Here is a 22,901-nt window from a genome sequence, read left to right on the forward strand (position 1 = left end):
TCCCACACCCGTATGACGTACTTGTTGCTCCCCCCCTGCAACTTGCTAAGATCCGTGCGGGGTCACAGCTGAAGCTGAGCGCCCCCCACCTTGAAGCTCTATGGTTGGTTCTTGTGGCAGACCTGGAACTTGAAGAGGAGCTCCCCATCGACGAATTGAACATGCCCATCCTGTTGTTGCCCCTGTTGATCTGCTCGCAGGTGCAGACAACCACCTGGCAGGCATCCACGAACACCATGTCGTTGATCCTCTGGTAGTTCAGGTTGAGACGGGGGACCTGCACCATCATCCAGTCGTAGGCATGAACCATGCTGCCGTGAGCCACTGCAGCTGCCCGGTTGCTCATGGAAGCTGCCAGCTTGATGCGGTTGCCGTTGAAGGCACCCCACCTGGAAGTGTGGATGTGATCCAGCAGCCTATAGAATAGGGCCTCCCTGTAGAGGATCTGATCTGGCATGTTTGCCGGGATTTTTAGCTCGTGGGTTCATGCCTCCACTATGTTCATCTCTCTCTCTGTCTTGCACGAAGTTTGATGATGGTGGTGGTGAGATGTGATGGATGGTGGGGGAGTTGCTCTTGGTAGGAAACATTCCTCCACCTCCCCCTAAGGAATGTTTACTATCAAAGTGTACTTTTTAGAAAAACTCTCATGTTGAAATTTTCTCTTGTTTGGAAGGATTGAAAAAACTGTTCAGGTTTTTTCACTTTGTATCACTTTTATTTTCCACTTCCAAATGTGCCCTATATATCATATGAAGTTGTGAACACAGAAGAAGTGTTGCAAAAACTACAGGACTGGTCCATTAAGCCATAGTCATCGCAGAACAAGTTAAATCTAGTAAAGTCTGGGTTTAATGGAAAATTGTTAAGTGAGCAAAATTTCTTTATAAACATCAAAATGTTCCTAAAAACAAAGGAAAACTCATTCTTGCAGTATGCTAACCAAAATGAACTTAGTGTGCTGCAATTCTCATTTGCGTCCTCCCTCAATCAGGTGCTCCGTTATCATATGGAAAACGAGAGAATCACTCGTCTGTCACACAACCCCGTGATGCAGGCTTCACGTTCTTGATGTACTGAAAGGAATTTTGAAAAGGTCTTGTAAGATATCAAAGATGAACAATTTTCCAAATGGGTAACGTAACTTACAGAATACAAACCTTATATAGAACTCCTCGGTTGGCTTTGTATGCAGGTGCAGTCCATTTCTTTTTTCTCAATGTCAATTCTTCATCTGTCAAATGGACATCTATTCTTCTCTTCTGCACGTCAATTGTTATCGCATCCCCATTTTCTATCAAAGCGATCGGACCACCTTCCTGGGAATTGAGAAAGTGAAATGAGTGGAGTGCTAGCATTTAATCTTACAAAAGTCACCAACTTTCAACTTATAATCATTTTGACATCAGCCGGATGCTATAATTGAAGTTATTTCACATGGCTAACAGTGCAATACATGGTATGAGATAGGCATAGAAGCCCTTGTGCATGATCTACACGCATACACACACATGTACGTCTCTCTCTCTCTCTCTCTCTCTGTATATATATGAGAGAGAGAGTGGGCGGCATGGTTCTGTTGATGCTATCAATGCAGTCTCGTTCTCGGAAGCCTCAACATTACTTGCATTAGCAGGGATGCTAAATGAAGTGAACCACCACTTTTCTTTTTAATTTTTAAAATCCCCTCTGCCCCCTTGTAGAGAACGTGAAGTGCTTGAACTTTGAGGTAACGAAGGGAGCCATAATCCCAAGAAAGGCACATAAAACATAATGAAACAGAACGATACACCAGCAACAGCCAACAGATGAAAATTGAGCAAAAGGGCATACCTGTGCTTCTGGGCATACATGACCAACAACAAACCCATGTGAACCTCCTGAAAACCTCCCATCAGTCAACAAGGCAACATCCTGCAAAAGTTATATAAGGCTGTTAATACACTCCCCTGGACACTGGACACTAGATAAGAGTGAATTCTTTAAACGCAATAATTTGATAAACCATGTAAAAAATCTACAACAAAGGACACTCATAAATTTGTTCTTTTTTCCAAAGAAAAAGGACACTCATAATTAGTGTCCTTTAAGTTCATAACTCAGGCAGCAAGGCCTAAGATGAAAACAGGGAAGCCCAGACATAGACCACAACTTAAGCACCAACTATGGAGAGCTAAAAGCTGGCTTGACATTTCCTAAGCAGAGGCACCGACTATGAGCTGACTTGATATTTCCCAAGTAAAATGTGCATGTTTGCCTTATTATGGATGGAAAGTAGTAAATTATTGGACAATCAGATCCCAATGTAACCAAGCTGGATTGGGTTCAACTACATATCATTGAACAACAAGCAACCCAGATTATTGGGGGCGACTGGTCCAAGGCTTCAAGCAACCTGGATCAAGCACAAAATCGAGTGGATAGTCAACTCATGGATCATACTTTAGTTCAATACTTAGAGAGGTTGAATATCCTGAATCGGAAAATAAAACATTTTCATACACGTAATGCAAAACACAAAAGGAAGCTGAAAGCCATCACCTCAAGAACCGTACCTCTCTCTTGTTAAAATGTAAATAGCACATATATAATAAAAATATTATTATGTATTTTTGTATTTATACTTTTTATTTTTTTGTAATTTTCCTTTTTGTTTTTGGTATCTAGTTCTATTAGAACTAGATACATCTAGTTTGGTCAAGTTCCAGTTGGAACTTGACCAACTTTCTAGCTGTTGGAAATAGTCCAACGGCTAGCATTCCAACAGCTAGAAAGGGAGAGCTCCTTATGAGCTCTCCTTAATACTCTTGTATAAATAGGGGTGCATCCACTTGTGTAAATTATTCCTCAAAATGCTTTTTAAGCATTTTGCTCTCATAAATAAAGTGTTATTTATTTTTATGCTTTTCCATTTATACCCTTTTACGGGTCTTGTCTAAAGTATCTTTTAGATACTTCCTTTTGAGTAGATTCAAGTGCATTCGTGGAGCCTACCATTTCATTACATGGCATCAGAGCTACGGAACTCTTAGATCTTGAAAAACTTCTGCCTCGATTTCTGTGCCTCTTGTGTAAAGGTGTGTTATTACCTTGTTACAAAAAGTGTTTCGTCACTTGCAAATGAGTGTTTCATCATTGCCAAAAGAGTGTTTTATCATTCTTCTATCGACTACAAGAGGATCCATTTGGAGAAAAGGACTTGAGCAACAACATTGTATTGTATAACTTTCTCCCTTTTTCTCTATTTTTTTTCTCCTTACTATCTTCTTCACACCCTTGTAAATGATGGATGACCATGATAAGGTCACCATCATACCCATATCCATGAAGTTGAATGATACTAATTGTGTGATGTGGGCTTCAATTATGAAGCACCACATATGGGGAAAAAGCTTATGGGGAATAGTGGATGGTTCCGATTCGGAACCTAAACTATCTCTCACCAAAAAGGAGGGTGATAAGGAAGTCCCTCTAACGGAAGAGGAGAAGACTAAGGCTCTAGCCTCTTATAAAAAAAAATGGAAAGAGTGGAGGATGGGGCATGCAAAGATAATGTCATGGCCTATTAATAGCGTAGACATTAAAAAATGTTCTAGCCTCACTAAATTTGAACATGCCGATAAGGCATGTGAATACCTCAAAAATATGTATTTCCTTAAAGATATTGCCCATGTGTGTAATCTTCAAGAAAAAGTTTAGACATTAACTCAAAATGACAACTATTCGTGAATATTATAATGAGTTGTCCGAACTTTGGGAAGAGTTGGTTATTCTAGAGCCAAAATGGCATTGCGCCGAAGATATCGAGCTTCGTAAAAAACAACTCGATATGAAACACTTTTACCAATTTGTGAATGGATTAAGGCCGGAATTTAAATTCACCAAATCAGCTCTACTTTATCGTGGTAAAATCCCTACTATTGTGGATACTATTGAAGAACTAACTATGAAGGAAAATCGTCTTAGAAAGAGTACTCCAAAAGTTGATGATGATTCAGTTCTAGCTGTGTCTAGACCAGGGAATCATACTCCCACTTATAGGCCGCCTCATTTTGGGAGACACAGTGGTGAGTTTGACAAAAGAAAAGTTATTTGTCACCACTGTTATGAACTGGGGCACTATAGGCCTCAATGTCCGAAGCTAAAAGGGAGAGACGAAAAGAGGGTTGCATCTGTTGAAACCGAGCCAAAAGATCAAGATGCACCTGTTTTCATGGCTCAACTGACGAAGATTCTTCAACCTATTCTCAAAGGGGTATCATAAAGCCTCAACCGGAGCGACAGTTGCATATGTATCCGGTTCAGGTAACTTCTCTTGGCGCTTAAATTATGGTGCTTCATTTCATCTAACCCCAAATGCTAAATGTTTATCCGAATGTCTTAAAAATAACTTAAGTATATCAAAAGTCTTTACAGCAGATGAAACATCTCTTAAAATAAAAGAAATAAGATATTTTGAAAGTTTTCAAAAATCCAAAACCTTTTGTATTCCAGAAGTTAGATATATCCCAAAATTAAATTTGAATCTTTTAACTGTTTCACAAATTTCTGATTATGGATGTAATATATCCTTCTCTTCTAATGGTTGTTGGATACAGGATCGTCAGTCAAGAAAGCTGATTGGGAAAGGCCATAGAGAAGGAGGACTATATTACATGAACTTTTTGGAACTACCAAAGAATGTATTCTGTTTAAATGTTCAGAAATTAGAAACAGAATTATGACACAAAAGACTTGGCCATCCTCATATATCAAAAATCCAATACTTCCCAAGTTTGGAAAAATTTTGTAAATCTGAAAATTTTGCTTGTAAAGACTGTATTCTTGGTAAAATGAAAAGATTACCTTTTTCTAATAGAACCTTTGTCTCTACAAAACCTCTTGAGTTAATACATTCGGACGTTTGGAGACCCGCACCAGTTATCTCTAAAGGTGGTTATGCATATTATGTTATCTTTGTTGATGACTTTTCTAGACACACTTGGATTTATTTTCTTAAACATAAATCCGAAAGTTTTGCTCACTTTCAAATATTTCATAAAATGGTCACAAACAAATTTCAAAGTAATATTTTCATTTTTCGCACCGATTCAGGGAAAGAATTTATGTATGGAGAATTTAAAAATTATCTTAATTTATATGGCATTACTCATCAACGATCATGCCCACACACCCCTCAACAAAATGGTCTTGCGGAACACAAGCATCGCCACATTATGGAAACCACTCGGACTTTGCTAATTGCAAGTCAAGTTCCAAAAGGTTTTTGGGCAGAACCCACTCTAACTGCCACCTATCTCATCAATAGAATGCCATCTTCTTCATTAAAAAATATATCTCTAATTGAAAAACTTTATGATTTAGCTCCAGAATACTCTAGATTAAGAGTTTTTGGTTGCAAATGTTTTGTATTTACAAACAAAAATGATAAATTCTCCCCTCGTGTAATCCCATGTGCCTTTTTAGGATATGATGAGGTGCTATGATATTCAAAATGACAAATTATATGTATCAAGAAATGTGTCTTTTCTAGGTAAAGAAAGTTCTTTTGAAAGTGAAAAATCCAAAGATATTACTGAATATTCCTTTTTAATCGATTTAACTTCAAATTCAATGAAGAAGATTTTGAATATAACTTTGACAATGATCAAAGTCCTATTATTTTTTAAAATGATAGCGAAGACCAAACCAGTAGGGATGTTGGTCTGCAATATTTAAGACGAAGAGTTGGAGAGCAACACCCACCATGTGCATTAGAAAGGTTTTCTGAAGTTCCTCCTCATAAGACTTCTAGAATTTCTCGACATCCCAAAAAATTTGTCTCTTACAAATCTTTTTCACACTCGTATAAGGCAGCCCTTGCATTAATCTAATCCTATGTTGAACCTTTCTCTATTCTGAAGCCAAAAACCATGAACAATGGGTTGACGCTATGAAAACAGAATTGGATGCATTAGAGAAGGCCAACACTTGGTCCATTCAAGACCTTTCTCTCGAAAAGAAACCTATAGGTTGTAGATGGGTCTATAAAGTCAAAACCAAAAGTGATGGGACCCTAGAAAAATATAAGGCACGGCTTGTAGCCAAAGGTTATACTCAAGAGTATGGCATTGACTACGAAGAAACCTTTGCCCATGTGGCACGTATGACCACTGTTAGAACTTTAATTGCTTTGGCTTATATCAAAAAATGGCCTATATTTCAAATGGATGTCAAAAATGCTTTCTTAAATGGGAGTATTTTTTAAAAAGTCTACATGGAAGTTTCGCTTGGTATTACTATTCCCAAGGGTAAAACACTTCATCTTAAGAAGGCCTTTTATGGCCTCAAACAGGCACCAAAAGCCTCGTATGACAGATTTAGTCATGTTATGACTGATATTTAATTTCATTCTTGTTTGATTGGCACTGCCTTGTTTATTAAGCAATCTGATGCAGGTATCATCATCATTCTTCTTTATGTGGATGATATGACCATCACTAGAGGCGACAAACAGGGAGTTACCAATATCAAAACTCTTCTTAAAACTCATTTTGAAATGTCTAATTTAGGATTATTGATATACATTTTAGGAATAGAAGTTGCTTATTCCCCTCGTAGGTATTTGATATCTCAATCTAAATTTGCTTTTGATATTATTTTCAGGTCTGACATTACAGATGATAAGAAGGTGGACACTCCAGAAGTGGTCAATGTTAAAATGAAAATTGATGATGGAGAGCGTCTTGATGATCCCACTCTGTTCAGACAACTTGTTGGAGCACTTTCCTATCTCTCCATCACTCGGCCAGACATAGCACATGTTGTATGTTAAGATACATGTACTCGTTCACACATGTTAAAATTGTAATCTCATAGCTAATCTCATATGTAATATATCACTATCATATGTAATCTTCTTTGTTTAGTTTAGTTTATCTTTTTAGTTTAGTTAGCTTTTCTTTTTTAGTTTAGTTAGCTTTTCTCTTTTTCAGTTTTGGACATGTAATAGGCTTTATGCCTTTTTGACTAAGTCAAAAAGCATAAAGCATCATTTCTTACTTTTTGGACATATAATAGGCTTTATGCCTTTTTTGACTTAGTCAAAAAGCATAAAGCACTAAGAGAGTCAGTGGACTCCCAACAACTCTAAATAGAGCCGTTGGGAGCCCAACGACTCCCTCTCCCTCTTCTTTATTACTTGTATAAATGTGGGGTCTCACCCCATTGTAATTGTATCTTTTTGTGTGGGTTATATCCCACTTGAATGAAATTATACTTGCACTCTTTCTTGGGTGGTGTTTCTATGAATCTTATTGATTCTTGTGAGTGAGCTTTGCTTATGAACCTTTATGGTTCTTGTGGAAGATCTTTTGTGAGAATCATTTGAGGATTCGAATGTGGGTTGCATCTTCTTACATGGTATCAGAGCCACATAATTTTTTAGATTTTGAAAAGCTTCCGCCTCGATTTCCATGCTTCATTTGCAAAGGTGTGTTATCACCTTGTTCTTGCAAGGAGTGTTTCCTTACTTGGCTAGGTGTGTTTCATCACTTGCCAAAAGGGTGTTTTATCATGTCTCTATCGGCTACAAGAGGATTTGGTTGGAAAGGACTTGTGCAACATCGTTGTATTGTATTCTCTCTCTTCTCCTTAGAGTTACTTGGCATGTATTTTTACATTTTTCAAGTATTTAGTCCATGCATTATGCATGAGAAAAACACTTCTTGTTCTTTATCATTGTGTGTGTGTATATATATATATATTGTATGATTAAAATAAAAAACAAAATGTATGTTTTTTGAAAATTTTAGTATTTTAATCATCGATGAACTTGTTTTAAGAAAACAAAATATATGTATCATGTTTGAATCTCGAAGCTTTTTCGAAAATAACTCTAATATATATATATATATATATATGTATATATATACATATATATAATCATGAATTATTAATTCTAGATGGTTCGTCAATCATATTCTTATCTTAAAATAAATTGATAATGATGTCTTATTTCACAAAATATATTCTCGTTTGAACTTGCATTTCACACACACACACACATATATATATATATATAATCATCAATTACAATTTTTATTTCATCTTTGATAGACATGCGTGTTCATGCTTAAACTCCTTGACTCATTACATGCTTAAACTTGCATATATACTTAAACTTGATTGGAAACATGTCTTTTGTATGACACATGTGGCTTTAATTTTTGCATGAGTGTTTTTGATCTCTCTATCAGAATGTATGCATTTGGTCACTCATATGGTTTCTTTTATCTATTCATATGCTTCGGTTAAACTCTCTTGTGGTATATTTTGTAATGAGTATTTTTTATATTTCATTACAATTGATAACTTTAAGATGTTTTTCATAATACAAAACTAATTCTTAGATTGATAATTTTTTAGAATGATCCTAGATTTTTTTTCATCTCTAGCTTGATTTTTGGATATCTTGAATACATTTTATAGTGTTAACTCAATTTTCTCTAAAAATGTGTCATAATCACACAAAATAGATTGCATTATGAATAAACGATTGGCATAATTTCATAGCCTCTATATAAATTGTTAGATTATCTTTCAAGTATTCATGATTAGTAATAATTGTGTTATAAGAGGTCCTTCTAAAAACTTCATATGCATTATTTGCTTAATATTTCTTGTTGTTTTTGTCTCATAATATACTTTTTTAACTTCATTTTGAAGAATTGATTATGTTAAGCATAATCCGTGTTTATGCAAAATTGTTGTCATAAGGCATTTTGTTGTGCATATGAGTGCACTTTATCTAAAATTGATTATCTACCATTATTGGATCTTTGATTTGACTTTTTCAAATCGGCTCTCTTTATAAAATCACCTATTTAAAAAATGATTTTCGTAAGTACTTATTGCCTTCTTATGGCATTTGTATTGTCCATCATAAACTTTATATAATGCATTAATTTTCTTGGCCTTATTATTATTACAGAAATATTTGTTGGGGTGAGTTATGTGCACCTCGTGTTGTCTTTTTAGATTGTCAACTTGTAGTTTGACTCTAAAAGACATGTTATGTGATATCTGATTGTGAGTGTCTGGTATCACTCGTTTGTTCTTTGGCCATTAATTTTATTATGGATGCTCTTAATTATATATACCTGTGATGGATGTCTAACTTTTGAAACCATAGTGTTTCTAGATATATTGAAAAATTGATATTTTTTACAAGCCTTCTTGTCTCAATTGTCTCTCCTTTTATGCCCCTCATCTAAGTGTCATCATATGTAGACAAGAATTATTTGTACACACCTTTATGTGTGTGTTTAGCCCATTGTTGGTTGTTTGCACTTGCTCTAGTAGTTGATACACTTGTTTTAAGTATCATTATAGGTAGACAAGAGATGTTTAGTCGCACCTTCGTGTGTGCTTTTTGTCCATTTGTGGCTTTGTACTCTTGTTCTAGTCGCTGAACATACTTGATTTTGAGTGTCATTATATGTAGACAAGAGATGTTTATTCACACTTTCATGTGTGATTTTTAGCCCATGATTGGCTTTTGTACTCTTGTTCTAGTCGCTGATACACTCATTTCAAGTATCATTATATGTAGACAAGAGGTGTTTATCCACACCTTCGTCTGTGTTTTTGGCCCTTTAGTGGCGTTATATTTATATTCTTGTTCTAGTCGCTTATACACTTGATTTGTGGGTTTTGGAGGTCTAATGAGATGATTGCTTGTAATAGGTTGAATTATTATTGAGATTTGCAAAATTCCATATTTATGAGAATTCTTAACCTAGTCTTGATTTTCATGTATCATTCCATTTATCATATGGGATTTCTTTCTAAATTTTAATCCTTACTACTTGTTTCTTCCTTGCATAGAAAAATATTTATCGATAAAAGTTCATATAATTGATATGTATATTTGGAAATCACTTTTACATTTGGGAATTTATCCTATAGGGAATTTGGGTATTTTGCACATTAAGTGCTTGTGGTTCTTCGGCTTTCTAAGTGGGCTTTTGTATTCTCCCAATATTTCATTTTAAGATGTGTGAGTCATTATTAACTCATCTTTTATTGATAAAATTAATTATCTCTTCATTATTGATTTATGGGTATTGAACATGCTTTAACTATATAATGTGTGATCTACTTTGTGAGCAATTTCTTGTGCCTAAGTGCACATATCTTTCGTTAAGAATATAGAGAATTTATCAAATTGTGTTTAAGTTTGATTATCTTAAAGACATTTTCACATAGTGCACATTTTTGAAATGCTTAAACTTTTTTTTTTGGGATAACTAAAGATTCACTTGTCTATTGTGATCTTTCTTTTTGTATATCCTTTTATAAGATTTGTTTGAAATATCTCTAATAGACACTCGTTCGAGAGATTAGTACGACTCTTAGAAGACCACTATTTCTTCTAAAAATAGTTTTTTATGCATAAGTAATTATCTTGTCTTAATGGATCATGTTCTAAAAATAAGTTGATTGTGATTTAATCTCATCCTTGAGGGATGTGCCTCTTGTCTTTCTTAATATTTAATAATTCAAAAAGTTATTACTATTTAAACCATGTTATTCTTGCTTTACAATATATTGCGGTTAATTTTTTTTGCAATTCTTGGGCTACAATATTTCTCTTGTGTACTTGGAGTCTTCTTTTGGTTTGTTCTTTCTATACAGGATCGTTAAGATGTAGTGCCTTAGATACATCATGGATTCAACCAATGAAGGTACTTGGGGATGATCACCAATAAAGATATTTTTGAAGACTTATATTTGAAAGAATTTGCTGAGATGTCATAAAGATGAAGATTTCCCTTAAAGACTTTTGAAGAATTTGATTTCTTCCCAAGATTCTTTTTGTATTTCCAAACTTTCGGGATAAATTTTCCCGTAAAGTTTGATGAGGGGTGTTAAAATACATGTACTCGTTCACACATGTTAAAATTGTAATCTCATAGCTAATCTCATATGTAATATAACACTATCATATGTAATCTTCTTTGTTTAGTTTAGTTTATCTTTTTAGTTTAGTTAGCTTTTCTTTTTTAGTTTAGTTAGCTTTTTTTTTTCAGTTTTGGACATGTAATAGGCCTTATGCCTTCTTGACTAAGTCAAAAAGCATAAAGCATCATTTCTTACTTTTTGGACATATAATAGGCTTTATGCCTTTTTTGACTTAGTCAAAAAGCATAAAGCACTAAGAGAGCCGGTGGACTCCCAACAGCTCTAAATAGAGCCGTTGGGAGCCCAACGACTCCCTCTCCCTCCCCCTCTTTTTTATTACTTGTATAAATGTGGGGTCTCACCCTATTGTAATTGTATCTTTTTGTGTGGGTTATATCCCACTTGAATGAAATTATATTTGCATTCTTTCTTGGGCGGTGTTTTTATGAATCTTATTGATTCTTGTGAGTGAGCTTTGCTTATGAACCTTTATGGTTCTTGTGGAAGATCTTTTGTGATAATCATTTGAGGATTCGAATTGTAGGTTGCATCTTCTTACACTGTACACACAGCTAGCCAGTTTCAACATGCTCCCACTTCTTTCAACATGCTTCCACTTCTGTTTACATGGGAGCGGTTTTACGTATTATTAGATATTTAAAGAGTTCTCTCTCACGAGGACTCTTCTTGTCTACATCGTCACCAATAGATTTAATTGCTTATACTGATGTTGACTGGGGAGATGATCCTAATAATAGGCACTCAACCACTGGTTTCTGTGTATTTTTAGGTGAATCTCTAATATCAAGCAGCAGAAGGTTTCTCAACCACCACAATGGAAGTTGTTTGGCTCAGGCGACTGCTCGCTGATATGGGAGTTGAAGCAACACAGGCCTCACGAATGTATTGTAACAACAAGAGTGCAATCTACATCGCAAGCAACCGGACTTTCCATGAGTGCACCAAACACATTGAGATGGATTGTCACTATGTTAGAGAGGAGTACTTGCATGAAACCATTGATCTGCCATATGTAACGTCATAATACCAATTAGCAGACTTCTTCACCAAGCCTCTCGCGACTCCCAGATTTCACTTCCTCTTAGACAAACTTTCGCTCATTGTACTGTAAGTTTGAAGGGGAGTGTTAAAATGTAAATAGCACATATATAATAATAATAATAATATTATAATATTATTATTATATATTTTTGTATTTATACTTTTTTGTTTTTTTGTAATTTTTCTTTTTGTTTTTGGTATCTAGTTCTATTAGAACTAGAGACATCTAGTTTGATCAAGTTCCGGTTGGAACTTGACCAACTTTCTAGCTGTTGGAACTAGTCCAACGGCTAGAATTCTAACTGTTGGAAGTTCCAACAGCTAGAAAGGAAGAGCTCCTTATGAGCTCTCCTTAATACTCTTGTATAAATAGGGTGCATCCCCTTGTGTAAATTATTCCTCAAAATGCTTTTTAAGCATTTTGCTCTCATAAATAAAGTGTTATTTATTTTTATGCTTTTCCATTTATACCCTTTTATGGGTCTTGTCTAAAGTATCTTTTAGATACTTCCTTTTGAGTAGATTCAAGTGCATTCGTGGAGCCTACCATTTCATTACATCTCTCTGATAATCTTGTATGTCATAAACATCTAAACATCTAGAAGACTAGAATAACCAACAACTCTAAATATGCAAACAATCAAAGCTAACACAGATAACCTACAGCAAAATTGGCAAGACAGAAATGAACCTACCTTTCCTAGACCAGCACCCATTATAGCACTTGTTGGTGTAAGCATTTCAGGCATTCCTGGTCCACCCTTGGGTCCTTCTCCTCTAATAACAACGACCTTACCCTGGGATAATGAGCACAAAAGTGATATTAATGTATCGTACATGAACTCAATACATCTGTCAGGCAGCTACTACACTGAAAATAAGAGCAGATTTTGGATAAAGGGTGAAATATCATTATTCAGGATAACACAAGTATGCCAAAAGAAATAAATAGCATGAATGAACAAGAAAAGAGCACAATAAATATTGCTTCATAAGAAACTAATAGCCTGCCTGTATATTCAAGGAACTGAGAAGCATCACTTGATAAATTGTGTGCTTCACACACAATCGAGAAACTATTCCTGATACTTGTGAATATGAGAGACTCAAAGTGGACTAGGGCAAATTCCACTCTTTACAAATATGATAAACCTAACATATTGAATATGCATCATTCATATTAAGTGAACTGTATTTCTTTGAACATTGTAGAGAAAAATGCTCACTTCTGATGAACTCTAAAAATCAAACTAAAACCATGTATATATAATGAAAACCTACCCAATAGAAAGCCTCCCAAACCTACCCAATAAGAAACATTTATCAGATTTTTGATGTTTTTTTGAAATTCTGACCTTACAGATGTGATGTATGCGCTTGTTTTTATAGGAATCAGTTCTTGGAACATTTGATTCCCATGCATGGATACGTTTTTATAAGGTTTCAAAAATCAATGGCCTACAATTTCATAAATTTTGAGGCTCTAAATACCATTTTTTTCATCCAAAATGCATGATCCAAGTGTTGATTTCTAGTAAATCCATCATGCTGAACACATCTGTAAGGTCAATTTCAAAAAACACTGAAAATCCGCTAAATGTTTCAATTGGGTAGGTTTTCATTATATATATATATAGAGAGAGAGAGAAAGAGAGAGAGAGAGAGAGAGAGAGAGAGAGTAATGCGCTCGTTCTGCCCCGTTAGGCCCTTCAAAAATCATAGTTTTTGGTATTTTTTCTAACACCATAAATGTGATCTATAGGTTTTGTTTAGTGGGAACCAGCTTTTGGATCACCGGAATCTGAACTGTATACAGATTTTTCCGATGCCCCAAAATCAATGGCTATGAAGGCATCGATTTTTTTTGGCTTATATCGAAAAAACATGATCCAAGAGTCGATTCCACTAAATCGAGCATGCTAAATACATCTAACGGTTCGGATCTATCATAAAACACTTCAAACTATGGGGCCTAATGGGGCAGAACGAGAAAAGAGGGCCTAATATGTTCAGTTCTCATATATATATATATATATAACTGTCGCCTTTTTTATATAATGTCAGGTTCAGGCATTCTTTTCTTCTTTTTTTTCCCTTTATCTTTCTCTTTCTTCTCCTCTTTTCCTTTTCTTGTTTTATATTTTTTTAGAGAACATGTTCATCTAAAACTTGGGTGTAATAAAATGCATTGAACCAAAGAAAAAAAAAATCCCAGTTAGCTATCTCCACAATTACAAAAGTTAAACTCACACATTGCACTAGTTCAATTCTTTCACAGCGGTTTTTATTGGAAAAGCATGTAGGAAAACTATAAACAAATAGCAGGCTCAAGCAAAAATGAAAAGCTCAAAATAATAAATGATAAAAGCATGATATTTGAAGATATCAATAGGCAACACAGCAATAGTTACAAAACTTCATGATATTATCAAAATCGGTGACCAAATCTGATACTATCATCACAAAATTTTGAAATTATTACCAGTATTTGCCACCAGGCATCTCAAGTCGTCTTAGTATCTAGACTCTCCCAGTTGAGCCTTTCATTTTTTTCTCAAAACTCACTGGGTTGTTGAAATGGAGTTTGTTTACAGTGATCTAACTCATACATATTCAGTGGCCACTCTTACTGATTTGTAAAACCCATAAACAGGTCAAGAAAACTAATAAATCAAGATATACTCATATACAGAAAAATATAAAAATTACCACAGCATCTGCCAAATAAATACCTTAAAATTTTGAGGATTCTCGGAGATAGCAGCAATCATAGACTCCTCTCCTTCAAAAATTAGAGCAGGACCTGACAGCACAGCACATTCTTATGAATTTGGTGAAGGTCGTGCAAAAGAGCTATATTCTATTAGCTTTTCTCAAAAACAGAATGTAGTAAATACTAAATAAAGCACCTGAGAAGTAGAGGCCTTCTTTTCCTGTTATTTTTGCTACAGAACCCTCTGGTGCTAGATTTCCATACAATATTTGGATGTGACCAGTTGCCTTAATAGGATTTTCCAGTGGTCTTATTATATGCTGAGAAGAAGGTCAAAGATCAAACTCTTGACATCCTGATCACTGTATCTAAATGATGAAGAAAAAGGATAATCATATAAAAATCAATATCATCATACCTGACCATCAGCTAAGGCAGGAAATATCTTTGCATTTTCTGCCAGAGTCTTCCCAGTTACTGAAAGAAGTAACAGCACATTAATAGGGACAAACTAGAACTTTTTCTCCATGATAAAAGAAGTACCCACCAGTTATACAATCCCCATCCAAAAGCCCTTGCTCCAAGAGGTAGCGGATAACTGCAGGTGTTCCCCCAATCTGTCACCAATTATGATTTTTAAACAATCAAAAGATCAATATTTCCCAGGAATAGAAGGAACAGCAATGAGGATATGAAACACCAGAAAGGATAACCACACACTCAACAGACCTTGTGTACATCCTCCATGACATATTTTCCACTAGGTTTGAGATCAGCAAGGAATGGAACACTATCACTAACTTTCTGGAAATCATCTAGAGTCAGCTGCAGGCCAACAGACCTGCTGAGAAGAATGAAATCATTGACACTTCTACCTGATAGACGCCTGGACAGACAGATGCGTGAACAGGAACACTTACCTAGCAATGGCAATCAAATGCAGCACTGCATTGGTGGATCCACCCAGAGCCATAACAATGACCATTGCATTGCGTAATGACTTTGGAGTTATGATATCTTTTGGTTTCAAGTCCATTTTTAGCAACTCCAAAATATATTTACCAGCTAAACGGCATTCCTCCAACTTTAGTGGGTCTTCAGCTGGTGTTGAAGAGCTTTCAGATGAAATGAACCAAAGACACTGTTAAAAATAAAATAAAAAACCAAAGCAGACCAACATGCCTGAAATGCAAGAACAATGTCTCAAGAATGGTAGAGCTCTCAACATAAAGTTAGTGGTCCTTCCCTCTTGTGCTACAATAGAAGTTTACCTGTATGGAAGAGTCATGCCCATAGCTTCAATAGCAGATGCCATGGTATTGGCTGTATACATGCCACCACAAGCTCCTGCACCAGGGCATGAATTGCGAACAACATTCATCCTCTGATCATCATTGATTGAACCGCTAACAAATTCACCATAACACTAGCAAACATGCAAATCAAAGAACAGTAAGTTGCACGACCCAAGGAGAACTTTGAAGCGCCAGCTACAATTTTATATCATCACTTTCACACAATGATGGAATAGAGCCTGGTTCTGCAGTGCTATGCATTATACACTGAGAAAATAGGTTTACCCAAGCATCACCACCAAGTGTGCTCCTATGACGGTATGACACAGATTTCAACCTTGATAAGCAATAGTCATTTTGGGTCTAGTGATTCCAGACGACTAATTTTTTTTCCTTTTTCTTTTCTTTCTTTAGTGAAAATATGACTGGTAACAACAATTCAATTCAGATTGTGAATATCATATAGTAGAGATACATAACATGACACACCTGGAAGGCAGAAACAATATCATAAGTATGTCCTCCAAAGTGCCCAGGCTGCATAAACAGCAAGCAGAAACAAGATCAGCTAAAAATATCCACCAATCTAACAGTTTTACATAATACACAAAATAGTAGAGGCCTCTAGTTAATACTCCAGTATGATTTTTTTTTCGCTCCACTTAGTAAATAACATTTTCCCTTTTATTAAAAAGAACGAGTACACATCTTTAATGCATAGTGCCCAAGGAAAACAATAAACCAACACTAAGGTGGTACTATCATTGTGATCATATGATTAATCATTCAGTGAATAGGCCTATATGGAGCACTGACAGCATTGAAAGGATAAAGTGGAAAATGATCATTGAAAATCTCAGTAATTTAACTCATTAAAGAGGTTTGGTTGTCATCTGAAATATATCTAATAATGAAACAGAAAGTAACAAAAGAAAATGCAACAATGAACATTAGTCTCTGACCTTGATCGTTCCACCATAAATCATGATACTAGGCCGATTAAGACGTCCCATAGCCATTATTGTACCCGGCATCTACAAACCCAATTGATGTTAGAAAAGAATGTAAAGGAGCTCACCAGAACACATAGTCAAACTTCAATAGAAAAACAAATATTTCATAACATAAACAAAAATGAAATAAATATATAAAGTTGCATTTGATGTCTCTAGCTAAAGTAGAATTTCACGTTTGACTTAACCACCATTCTTCAACAGCAAACAATTTTCAAAAATTTAAGCAATTTGAGGCTGTCATAAGGGCACTGTAATTTACTCCTCTGTTGTGTCCCCTATTTACCTAATATACTATTCTTTAACAAAAAAATTACATAAGAATAGCATGTCGCATGTCCTTTTAGCCATATCCATGTGATATATGTTGATGAAAACATGTCACTTGACCATATAAACATACAAAATCACATATATAATATCATAATGACAATTGAAAAAGAAAATGTACAATGAAAGCGCAACAAAAATGATGACTCCTTCAACTCCTTAACTTTCTCAGAAATAATAACCACAAGAAATTTCATGAATGCACATGTTCAAGCAGTTCAAGGGTTCATTGTGGATGCACAAAAAATATAGCGATGTTGGTGGAATAGTGGTCATACCATCATACCAAGATATTGCCCCTTTTCTTTATACAGTAGGTCATGATTAGTTGTTCAAAAAGTTAGATTTTTGTTAGGTGCCTTGTCACATGGGCATGGAATCAGACATAGAAACAGGACACGTATTTGAAAATTTTCACAAAATTAGGACATGATGTCGTATATGTGTGTTTGTGTGTGCATACATAATCCAAACGTTTTAGATTTAAATATACTAGATTTTATGAATCGGATAAAAGAGATTTTAAAAACAAGGGTCTGTCAAAGGGAAGCACTCATTCTACCCATGTTCAGATGAAATCAGGGTTTCCACTGTCCCACTTTACCAGAATACACCATCAATTTTCTTTAGAATCAGATTAATCAAGTTTATCCTCTCATTAGTTCAATAAGAAACTTCATCCTAGCCTTTCTTTTGTAGACACTTGATTTGGTAAGCACATGATAAAATTGTAGTTTCAGATTGTCCAATATTTCCAAACGCAGCTACGACTTGTTAATTAGGGAACTAGGCATTCTTAAAATAAGACCATCTAAAACCCATCCTTCGGGTAGGAACTTCACCGAGTGTAACAACTTGGAGAACATCGCAAGACAAGCTCCTTTTCTTTCCGATTAAATGCATAAAGAATACAACAACAACAACTACGCCTTCATCCCAAAACAATTGGGGTCGGCGATATGAACCAAAAAAAACACCAGAGAACGTCCCTAGGTACTCTATCGTATGCCTTCTCCAAATCAATAAAAACCATATGCAAATCTTTGTTCCTCTCTCTATTTCTCTCAATAAGTTGTCTAAGAAGATGTATAGCTTCCATAGCTGATCTTCCAGGCATAAAACCAAATTGATTCTCCGATATCATGACAACCTTCCTCAACCTAAACTCAATCACCCTCTCCCAAAGTTTCATAGTATGACTCATGAGTTTTATACCACGATAGTTTATGCAATCTTGTATATCACCCTTATTCTTATATAGAGGCACCAAAGTACTCTTCCTCCACTCATTAGGCATCTTATTTGTCCGCCAAATCTTATTAAAAAGATTTGTCAATCATTCTAAACCTTTCTCTCCCAAGCATTTCCAAGCCTCGATAGATATATCATCTGGGCCAATTGCCCTTCTTGATTTCATTTTCTTCAACAATTTCTTTCTTTTGAATCTTGCTCATGAAGTCACGATTCATCTCATGAAAAGAAATGGAGGTCTCCAAGATCCTGAGCATGACTTCCATTAAATAGCTTATCAAAATAATCTTTCCATCTCTCCTTGATCTCCTCATCTTTGACTAAAACCCTTTGTGTTAAATGCATAAAGAATACTGCATTAAAACTCAACTCTTCACTAGCACCAAAAGAAATCGTTATAAACAAGTCCATATGACATCAATTACTCATTTGGACAATAACCAGACTTCTGTACACCTCATACTCGAGATTCTAGGATAAACAGCACCCAGTAATGTGTTTATCTTATACATAAAATCTCAACAAGAAAAAATCAAAATTCTTCAGGTTAAAGGACAACATGGGAGTACCAATAATCTATGCAATCCTATAAAAACAAGAAACTAAAACCACTATAAGGGGAGCATCTGGGTTCACCCTTTATCCAGAAAAGTGGCATAACTCGGGAGCTGAATTAATGCAGTAAACCACATTAGAACTTATCCCATTTTTTTGGATAATTGGGTACATCCAAAACCCACCCTCAAACAACAAAAGAAACCAATCACAAGAAAAAAATGAAAAAATCAAAGGAAAGATCAACGAAGGCGTCTAGGGAGGCCTTACATTCTTATCACACCCGGGAATTGAGATGTTGGCATCATACCACTGCGCCGACATCACGGTCTCGACGCTATCGGCGATGAGGTCTCTCGATTGTAGGCTGTAACACATCCCTCTGGTCCCCATAGAGATGGCATCGCTAACACCAATGGTGTTGAACCTAAACCCCACCATCCCCGCTTCCCTAACCCCTTCCTTCACGGCTTCCGCGAGCTGGAGCAGATGCATATTGCAAGTGTTCCCCTCGTACCAAACGGACGAAATCCCCACTTGGGGCTTGCTCATATCGGCGTCGGAGAGCCCCACGCCATACAGGATGGCCTGAGAGCCGCCCTGGGACTTAGGTTGGGTGATTCTGATGCTGTATTTGTTGAGGTTCTCTGCTGGGGACGATGGTGGTGGTGGTTGTTGTGGTGGTGGAGCAACTGGAGAGGAGGAGGAAGCTCGGAGAGATAGGGAGCGGGGTGTGTGGAGATGGTGGTGGTGGTGGTGGTGATGGCGATGGTGGGTGGTGGATGTTGCTGGGGATGATGGTGCTATTCCAGCTGCTGCAATCATGGTCGCTAGCTCTGCTGATGCTGCGGCGCTTGGTGTTTGTGCTACTTGAGTTGGGTTTTAGGAATGAGAGAGAGAGAGTGGTGATAGGAGTTTTGGTTTAATTTAAAGAGTTTTACACGAAACTGCCTGCAGCTTTTTTAACATGATACAGGTAAACACAAGATGGCCAAAAAGGTTTGAGGAATATTATGTACACATGTTTTCAAGAAGTTAACCTCAAAACCTTTTTATTGACCAGCATGGTGCTGTACACGAAAGAATAGGGTACCTTGGTCTCTCTCTCTCTCTCTCTCTCTCTCTCTCTCTCTCTCTATATATATATATATATATATATATATATATATATATATATAGTAATGAGTCCGTGCTAAACTGATTTGGTGCTAAACTGCATGTTAAATGGATTTTTCAGGCTTCTCCGGTGCTTTTTATGCTGTTCTGGCCCCATAAATGTGTTGGGCATGATCGATTTACTAAGAATCCACACCTGGATCATGTGTTTTTGATGAAAAAAATGATGTTTGGGGCCTAAAAAAATTTATAAAGATTTTAGACCGTTGATTTTTTGAACTTCATAAAAACCCACCAATGTGTTGGAATCAAACTCTTCAAGAGCTGATCCTTCTAAAATCAAGTAAATAAATCACATCTGTATGGTCAGAATTTAAAAATATAATTAAAAAAACCTAAAAAACCCATTTAGCATGGGATTTAGCACCAAATTGGTTTAGCAGGGACCCATTACTCTATATATGAGAATTGAACATATTAGGCCCACCTTTCTAGTTCGGCCCCGTTAGTTTCATAGTTCGAAGTGTTTTATTAGTGATCTGAACTGTTAGATGTGTTTAGCAAGTTTTATTTAGTGAGAATAGACTATTGGATCATGTATTTTCAATGAAAAATATGATTTTATGAGCCCAACTGATGCCTTCGTAGCCATTGATTTTGGATCACCGAAAAACCTTATGTACAGGTCATATTCCGGGGGTCCAAAATCTGGTTTCCACTAAACAAAACCTATAGATCACATATATGGTGTTAGATGTGAGAAAAATCACAAAAAAATATTGTTTTTAAGGAGCCTAACAGGGCAGCACCAATATATATATATATATAGGCCACATCATCAAACACTGATCTGTGTGATTAGTGGCAGAAAAAATGCCATTTTTCATAAAAAAAAAAGTCTTTAGACAAAAAAAAAGCAAAAAAATGTAGAATTGGATGCACAACGTGCGTTCGAGGATTGGCATTCGATAATGTGTTTTCCTATATATATATATGACAAAGAGTATTATCCATAAACGTTGGAACGCATATGTCAAACAAGATGGGTGTTCGATATGATACACTCATCTCTCTCTATATATAAAGAGATATAGAGAAAAGGTGATAGCTGCTAACCACTTAGCTAACTGGTTTTTCGAAGTGTTTATTCATATTTTCCTTAAATCTAACCATACAAATGTGTTCTACACGCTTGATTTTATAGGAAACTACTTTTGAATCATCCGATTCTAATATCTAAGTAGGTTTTTATAAGGTTCACAAAATCCATGGTCTAAAATTTTCTTAAATGTTGAGGGTTTAAAAAATCATGTTTTTTATTGAAAAACATGATCCAAATATTGTTTCCTAGTAAATCTACCACGTCGAACATATCTCTATAATTAGATTTAAGTAATACATGAAGAAAATCTTTTGAAAGCTTGTTTAGCACGACAATTATCTAAAAAGGTGGTTAGCCGATACCACCCTCTTTCATATATATATATATATATATATATATATATATATATATATATATATATATATATATATATATATATATATATATATATATATATATAGAGAGAGAGAGAGAGAGAGAGAGAGAGAGAGAGAGAGAAGGGAATGTGTGTCTGTGTGAAGAAGGGAATGGCACCAGGGGACTCCGAGTTAAATACCCCTTTAAATATGCCAACGGTGGTCCAAAATGAGCAGCGGCGGAGAGGGTTAGCATGGATGTCGCTCATATTTGAGATCCAAAGGGGCCGCACACTGTGCTAGAGCAGCGTGCTTTGTCTTGGTTTCTACACATTTTAACAGTCAAATTGTCACTACTCTATGCTAAATTGCATCTTTGTGTTTTATTTACAAAGGGTAATTTGCAAATTGGAAGCAAGGTTGCAGCATAATTCAACACAACTGTAATTTGAATTTTTGCAAAAATATACCTAAATTTTGTTATGGTTAATCAAGATAAGATACCATGAAGAGTTTTGGCATTAATTCTGTATCAAATCTCAAATATGACATTTAATAATTTACTAATCTCCTCAAAAGTGAATCTCTCTTTTCTATGAATTGACTAAGTGACTGGGGTATGAGGACAACAATGATCTAAGACTAATAAAAAACAATAAAATAAAAAGTTTGTAGGAGGAAAATATCACATCAATATTAGCTTAACTCATCATCCTCCCAACCTCACGTTAGCATGGATGTCACTTTTTTTTTAATAAAAAATAATTGGTGAAAGGTAAAAAAAGGGTAATATCTTTTTACTGACCAAGTAGGCTAGTGACTCAGTAGTAAACGCAAGTAACTATTAATAGTTTATTTTTTATTCCCATAGACAAACTCTAGCGCCTTTTTAAAATGTTACAAACGTTGGCATTGCTTTTTAATTGTGTTAAAAATTTAGGCGCCACTTTGAAATTTTCATTTCCAAAAAGTGTGAGAAATAAGAATAAATTTTTCTTTCCTTTTGGTGCCAAAACGCAATTAGCCCTCTGATCTTTAATCTTGTATTTTTTTTTAGAGGATTTAATCTTGCAAGTTGATGGCCAGATGTGTGATGGATCTGCTTTTCTAGGAAGGAACATGGCTCATGCATACGACGATCCATGCCAGCCGTGGGAAGATCTC

At 35.6% G+C, this 22,901-nt stretch overlaps 1 protein-coding gene across 1 annotated transcript; it reads right to left on the reverse strand.

Moving 5' to 3' along the window:
- Positions 1 to 796: 796 nt before the first annotated feature.
- LOC149821784 (dehydratase family) lies at positions 797 to 20,060 on the reverse strand. Its single transcript, XM_089980028.1, has 14 exons — positions 19,434 to 20,060; positions 16,977 to 17,048; positions 16,504 to 16,551; positions 15,991 to 16,145; positions 15,640 to 15,834; positions 15,449 to 15,560; positions 15,267 to 15,336; positions 15,138 to 15,196; positions 14,916 to 15,039; positions 14,739 to 14,809; positions 12,702 to 12,803; positions 1,834 to 1,914; positions 1,161 to 1,319; positions 797 to 1,076 (listed from the first exon to the last, which is right to left on the reverse strand). The coding sequence occupies exons 1-14, from the start codon at positions 19,986 to 19,988 to the stop codon at positions 1,026 to 1,028; spliced, it is 1,854 nt and encodes a 617-aa protein (XP_089836154.1). The 5' UTR covers positions 19,989 to 20,060; the 3' UTR covers positions 797 to 1,025.
- Positions 20,061 to 22,901: the final 2,841 nt, after the last annotated feature.

The sequence above is a fragment of the Nuphar pumila genome, chromosome 11 (assembly GCF_984573655.1).
Source record: "Nuphar pumila chromosome 11, dmNupPumi1.hap1.1, whole genome shotgun sequence".
In the NCBI taxonomy this organism is placed as follows: Eukaryota; Viridiplantae; Streptophyta; class Magnoliopsida; order Nymphaeales; family Nymphaeaceae; genus Nuphar; species Nuphar pumila.